Source organism: Malania oleifera, chromosome 12 (genome assembly GCF_029873635.1).
Source record: "Malania oleifera isolate guangnan ecotype guangnan chromosome 12, ASM2987363v1, whole genome shotgun sequence".
Lineage (NCBI taxonomy): Eukaryota > Viridiplantae > Streptophyta > Magnoliopsida > Santalales > Ximeniaceae > Malania > Malania oleifera.
This window is the reverse complement of record NC_080428.1, coordinates 71,256,973-71,264,132: the sequence shown is the minus strand read 5'-3', so window position 1 is coordinate 71,264,132 and position 7,160 is coordinate 71,256,973. Positions and strand designations below refer to the sequence as shown.

Genomic DNA, 7,160 nt, shown 5'->3' with positions numbered 1-7,160 from the left:
AATCGTAGACAGTTTGGTTTTACCAAACCTATTTTCCACTTTTCTTTATAATTATTATTATTATTATTATTATTATTATTTTTTGGGTCTCTATAGGGCAGGGGCTCCGATCTGGCTATGGTAACACTTGTTAGGGATTTAGGAACAACAATCACACACAAGAAAAATAAATAGTCAAAATAAGAAACTCATATTTATGTGGTTCGGTCTAATCTGACCTATGTCCACAGAGCACACCAAATTTTTTATAATTTGGGAGGAAACAAGAGGAGTAGACACCACTCAACTCAACTCTCTTCACACCTTTCTCTCTTTCACCTTCAGCACAATACTCTCACACTCTTGCTCACGCTCGCTTACATTCACGCACAAATGCTTTCATTATATAGTTACATAGACTAGATAGTAAAGGAAGGGAGTTATTGTGATTTGATGGAATGAATTAGCACGCGGTATTATCATTCCAGCGCAAGAAAGTTAGCTCCTCCGCGGCTCATTCTCATCTGCAGCTCATTCTCATCAAGACTCATTTTAATCCGTTTCCATATTTGCTTAACAATAAAATGACACTTCGTCAATTCAATTAACAGATAAAATGTTGAACTACTAATAAAAAATGTTTGTTAGAGTAATTAATTTTGGGCTTGAGTTTATTTTTTAACTACATACCTACCTCAACAGGCACCCAACTCCAGAACTAGGCTCATCTAGGACTTATCTTGGCTGTGCATAGGAAGAACCTTAAGGAAAATAATGCTGCACTTGAGCCATACCAATAAATTGTTTCTTAACCAGCATTGTTGTTGTACGATGTCCCTATCTCAAAAATTGTCAAACCAATGTTCTGTCATTTTCTTCTCTGTGGAGTAACTAAGTGTTAACTGCAACTATATTTAACTCTTACAAGACAAACCCCAATGAAAACAGCAAAGCAGAAAAAATTGGCACGAAATCCATTTATGGAACAGTCAACAGGTTCCTCCAAGCTGAAGCTGAAGATGAAGATAATGGAGCAGGAAGCATACACGATGAAGATGATGGAGCAGGAAGCATACTCCCAGCAGCTGTCACATTTTCCTTGAAGCAAGTGTAATTGCAGCGATTTGGGCTAACCACTCTGTACACACCACTACTGGCCAATATGAAAATATCCTTCCTGTTATCCTGCCCAAAGGAGAATATGCAACCCAAAGAAGGCAAAGAACTCCCAGGTATGGAGCTGCACTGGATAGGGGAGTTCTGGGCACAGCTGAAAGGAATCCTTTTAGTAGAAAAATTCCCACTATTTTCTGGGCTTTCAGCGGCAGCCCATAAGGCAGTAGCATACAAATCTGCATACAAGTACCTGAACATCCATTTACACTTAATATTAGTCAGCAAGTTCATCTTTGTCTCCGTCTACAAATTAAATCAGAGAAAAGAAAATGATTGGCCTGTTCACCTTCCATACATGCATGGATCGGTCATGGAGCGATAGAAATACCCGCCCATAATTGCTGCAGATCCTTCTTTCTTATTTACATCAGAGTGATTGTATCCCAGAATAGGAAAGATTAGAGATGTGGGTTCAGCAGTTTTTCCTCGAAACTGTTGGGTATTGAAGAGTAGGGGCCCTTCATAAACATGCCACCCATAGTTTCCACCTTTTGTGATGACGTCCACCTCTTCATATTGATCCTATAGGATTCCAAAGATTGTGAGCATCAAGACATACAATATACGACAACTCTTGGGAAACATGCAATTCAAATATCATTATATTTTTAGAATATTCAACTGATCAAAAGAATCAATTGGCAACAATAATCAACCCGCAAATTACGTTTCTCTGCATCACCAAATCATATATATACATATACATGTATGTGTAAACATTTTCCCCAAAGTTAGATAGCCAGTTTCAGACTTCCAGTACGTTGCATGAATAACGTAGGGAAAAAAAATTAAAAGCAAGTAAAATGATCTCTAAACCTGCCCAACATCACCGCAGAGAAAGTAGGAAGGTCTTTCTGCATCAAAACTGCAACGCCAAGGATTTCTCAATCCCATGGCCCAAATTTCTGGTCGCAATTCCCCGTCTTCAGAGTAAGGGTTGTCTTGGGGAATAGAATAGTTTCCCCATAAACCAAGCTTACTTATCTCTCCTGCACCTGAACACGTGACATTGGTGAAAAAGGATTGAGGTCAAGTGGGTTCAACACTTTTGCCTCTGCATTTTCATGAATGAATATCAAAGGGGAAAAAATTAAAGTCAAAAAAGGGAAAACGTGCCAATGAGAAAATTTTATGCCTCTACACTCTAGTTGCATGAACTTCAAAATGTTTTAAAAAAGAAGATATCCTTAGAATAGTGGTGTTTATGCATGGCGAAGTCAAATGGCTGATGCCTCTGTGTTCAATAAAAATATTTCGAAGAAAATTGGACAGCAAATACTGCTTATAAAGTCCAAGGATTTAATGAGAATGGCTCCGTCCAATGTTTCATCACTGTTTGCAAAGATGGCTTACCACTTTCTGCAAGTTGCCCATTCTCAAATGATTGAACCTAGGAAACAAAATGGTTCTCTATGAAATACAATAACACATACATAGTGTAGCAATCTAATATCCATGTTTAATCCAAACACTCCCTCAATGAAAAGCAGAAGAGGAACCAGACAAAGATTGATGTATTGTATATCACTATCATACAGAACCAGAAGAACAATATGCACTACACAGCAGAACAAGAAAAGACATACTTGGTATGTTATTGACATCAAGCCTCATGATCTTTCCAAGCAAGGATTTCTTGTTCTGGGCAAAATTGCGAGGGTCACCCTTGCTTCCACCATCACCCATCATGAAATACAAATACCCATCTGTAGGGCCAAAGAGAATCTGACCCCCATGATTTGACGTAAATGGAAGGCCCATAGTGAAGATCCTCCTCACCTCAGAAGGCTTGGCTGTTTTTGCCTAAAAGCAAATCAAGATCAAGTTCAACAATAACCCATGTAAAAAATCACACCAACAGCATAAAGATGGTATAGATGTTTAACGGGGAGAGCACCGATGAAGTCCCATTGACAGTATACTCTGCAATAACAGTTTGAATCTGGCATGGCTCAGCCAACCCTGCACCAGAAGAACCAAGCTTTGAAGGATCACAGCTCACATCTGAATTGCACGAACACCTTGCAGAGCCTCCTGGAGACTTGAACTTGTCACAGTTGAAGGAAGCGAAAAAGCGACCATTTTGAGTGAAGTTTGGATGAAAAGCCATCCCCATCATCCCAAAGCTTGCATTAAACTGAACATCATCCGTTAAATCTATGAAGGGAGTGGACTGATTTAGCCCCAACACTCCTCCTGAGCCCTGCTCTGGAACTGTTGCCAGCCAAATTCTACCCGGTTGATCGGAGAAGAAGACGCGATCAGACCCATCAGGATGAGCAACCATATTGAGGTAAGATCCAGTGCTAATCTTCTCAAGGCACAGGCCCATCGGTGGAATTGTTGTGTTAGTATTGTTAGGAAAAGTCGGACCACCGTCGAAGCATAGTGATCCGCCATCATTGGAAGAACCACCAAAAGCATTACAGAAAACATCTTTTGACTGCCATTGTTCAATCAGTGTTGATGGAGTGGAATTAACTGGGAGTCCAATACTACCTTGTAATGAAGGAGCAAAGGGAGAATGAAGCATGGACACATTTTGGCAAGCATCCCAGACAGCTGAACAGAAACCAGTTGCTGCCTCCAGCTTTGAAGGGGAGGTTCCAACTGAAACAGTGGAATTGCAAAGAGCAGGAACTGGTCGACTCCCGGAATCAATCTTAAAAAGCTCTGCTGAGAATTGATCACATTGCTGCAAAATTAATGATGAAGACTCAAAATCGATCAATCACAGTTAACATATGTATGTGGGCATAGGAAAACATATTTATAGAAATTCATGGTGTTAATTCATGAAATTAGGAGTGTGGGTTAGATTGCGTCATGACATGATATCTTCAAGTTGCATCTGCTGTAGAGGAAAATCTTACGGCGCAGAGGATTGATTTGAGAAGAGAAGCACAAGCAGGATCAGAGATGTTCATGGCCTGGAATTGCTTCTGCAGCTGCCCATCTTTGGCAGAGTCACAACAGGCACTTCCATTATTGTAAGTATGGCAAAAGGCCAGAGGTGTCGTTGGTGTGTGAGGTGCTCCTGTTCAAATTTAAAACAGCAAAAAGAGAATTCAACATAGCTTATACAATTAGACATCAAATAGAATTTGGCAAAACTAGAACTTGAGAGAGAGAGAGAGAGAGAGAGAGAGAGTTACTTGAGTCGGTGCAGAGAGGAAGTGAACAAGAAGGAAGACAGAGCAGGAGGGAGTGGGTGAGCAGGAGGACTATGTTATGAAAACCAACCATCTCACCAAGATCTGCAACAATTCCTGGACAGGATATGGAGACACAGGACAGCACTCAGAAACGTTATGGTGAATGACAAAGTTAAATAGTTCTCAATTTCACAAAGAAGAAAATGAAATAATTGTTCTTTAAACAAATATATGTTATTTTAAAATAGACAACTTACCCTATGAAATAAATAATTATTCTCAACCTTTTCCATGTTAAACTGGAATCGTTCTTATACAAGAACCATTTCGTTCTACAAACCAAATATTTTACAAGCTCTCTCACATTTGACATCATTTGATTTAAGCTCTTAGTCTGTTTCGTAGGGATTCAATCCGTTAATCTTTGAAATATTTATGTTATTAATTCAAATTTTGAGAAATAATAAAAGAGGTATGAGATTGAAAATGGGAGATTAAGAAAGAAATGGATTAATAAAAATTTGTGCAGGAGTATAATGGAATCGAATGGTAAGTTTGATTTCATTCCTTTAAATTTTATTTCACTCTTACATATTAAACCTGTAGTTAAATTCTTATCCTATTTCTATCGGTCACATTATTAACTTTTAATAATCGAATATAAAAATATCAAATTTGTTTTTACTTGTGAGATGAATGAATTTTGTATTCTAAATTGTCACCTTTAGTTATGAAAACTTTTACAAATAAAATTTTTAATGAAGTGCCATGGGATTTATTCTCTATAGAATATTTTATTTAATTATTATCTTATTGATTTCCAATATTTATTTCTTGATCTTATTTGGGATATTGGAATAGAATCCTTTCAAGCAAGAAGAAAAAAAAAAAAAAGGGTTAAAGCATAAATTTGTAACCTGGTTAACTTACAAGCTGCGGGAATGCTGGTAAATTAAATTACTAAAAAATTCTTAGATTTTGATTTTAGGCATGCTTTTCAATTTGAGAGTGACCGTATTCTACGGCCTTGATTAGAGTTTATTAAAGCCAAATTTTGAGTTTTAAAGAGATAAATTATAAAAGCAATTTACTTGGCATCGTGATAATATTGCATTTAATAAACACGTTAACTTAAAAAAAAAATATATATTTCAAAGATATAAAAAGTCTACATTGTCTCTCTTTATGAACGATTTGATTCATTAAAATTATTCGCATACTTAGGAGGAAGAATGAAATAAAGTTTGAATCTGCTGTGTATATTATGCCTAGGTTTTTTTTTTTTTGAAAAACCTCAAGTTTATTAATAATCCTCACTTATGGCGAAGGAAAACCTTGGTTACAAACATGTCACGAGGAATTTACAAATAAACAAACAAAACCATCCTAGACAACAAAATCAATACAAGCCTAACAAAACTCGTACTATTATTTAACTAAAACAAACTAAACAAGATCATATGAATCAAGACAAAATAAACACAAACAATAAACAAATACCTGCAAACTGATGACAAAAACCTGCAAAACAAAAAACTTGAGGAAAATATAGGAGAATCAAATGATGACAGTTAAAAACGAAGACTTGGAAAACTCACCTTATCCATGCGAATTAGACCTCTCATTTTACTCGACAATAGTCCTGCCTTTAGACTATAGAACAAGACCTTAAATCATTTCTTATACTCTGGTATTGTTTCCGCTGCACTCTTAAGTCTACAAAACCTAACAACTTAGGCTCTGATACCAAACTGTAACAACCTGCTTAATTTCCTTATATTTTTTTTTCTTTTCCTTAAATAATATAAACCAATATAATAAATTTAGTAGATCATGATCAACCTGAACCCGTGGGTACCAGGGATATAACAGAAACATATATGGAAGCCTAGACAGCAGGAAATATAAAATCATAATATTATAAACACAAAACCATCCATCTCAATACCATAGTTACTACATCCATTGTATTTAGGTATATACATCCCAAAAAGAAAGACCTAGGAACATTTTCCACAAAAATCCAACTATCCCCACCAAAACTTATCCTTCAGAGAGGGCAGATCAACAGTACTGTAACGACTTGAATTTAGAATGGTATTTAAATAATAAAGAGAGGGAAATGGAGACTGGAAACAGAAGGAGTTCTTCGACAACATTGAACTTTGGGAGGAAAAACGGAAAAAGGGGATCAGCAGGACTTCGTCGACGAACACAGGGGATTCGTCGACGAATGCTTAAGAGAATTCGTCGACGAACACAGGGAACTCGTTGACGAGAAAATATCGAAAGGGGTTTTTGAGCCGACTGAATTTCGTCGACGAGGGGTGGATTTGTCGACGAAATTTGTGAAGGACTCGTCGACGAAGGACGAGCTCGTCGACGAAATTCCCTATTCTATAAATATGGGAAATCCGGATTTTTAAAGCTTCTCGAAGAAGCTAACTTTCCCTCTCTCTCTCTCTCTCTCTCTCCTCTCTGGTTCTCCCTCTTCCTTTTGTCGATTTTGGGCTAGATTCTAGCCGGATCGACAATCCGAAGTCACCACGATGCTCTTGGGGAAGTTTTCTCCAAATCTGCCGGAGCAGATCGTTGGTGAAAGCAAGTTGGGAATCATTCTAGAGTTGAGGTAAGGCTTTTTAAGCCGAATTTGGAGTTGTGACAGTTGGGAAAAGTGTTATATACGTTGAAATATTGAAATTTAATATTGGGAGTTTCCATTTTTAGGGGTGTTGATTGGGAACGTTGGAAATCATCTCTAAGTGGAGGTAAGGTTTTTTAAACCGTATTTGATTTAGAGGTAGTTATAGAAAATGTTGTACGTATGAAAATACTGAACTTTAATACTGG

At 37.3% G+C, this 7,160-nt stretch overlaps 1 protein-coding gene across 1 annotated transcript; it reads right to left on the bottom strand.

Annotated features, from left to right (window-relative positions):
* Positions 1-673: 673 nt before the first annotated feature.
* LOC131144519 (HIPL1 protein-like) lies at positions 674-4,451 on the bottom strand. The gene is made up of 7 exons (XM_058093216.1): positions 4,311-4,451; positions 4,029-4,192; positions 3,053-3,850; positions 2,742-2,958; positions 1,972-2,150; positions 1,442-1,677; positions 674-1,345 (listed from the first exon to the last, which is right to left on the bottom strand). The coding sequence occupies exons 1-7, from the start codon at positions 4,399-4,401 to the stop codon at positions 958-960; spliced, it is 2,073 nt and encodes a 690-aa protein (XP_057949199.1). The 5' UTR covers positions 4,402-4,451; the 3' UTR covers positions 674-957.
* Positions 4,452-7,160: the final 2,709 nt, after the last annotated feature.

Excerpts from the sequence above, each read along its gene's own strand:
- LOC131144519 (XM_058093216.1), bottom strand. The coding sequence starts at position 4,401 with ATGGTTGGTTTTCATAACATAGTCCTCCTGCTCACCCACTCCCTCCTG. Across the intron at positions 3,851-4,028 it reads TCAAATCAATCCTCTGCGCC|CAATGTGATCAATTCTCAGC; the intron begins GTAAGATTTTCC and ends TTAATTTTGCAG. Across the intron at positions 1,346-1,441 it reads GATCCATGCATGTATGGAAG|GTACTTGTATGCAGATTTGT; the intron begins GTGAACAGGCCA and ends ATGGATGTTCAG.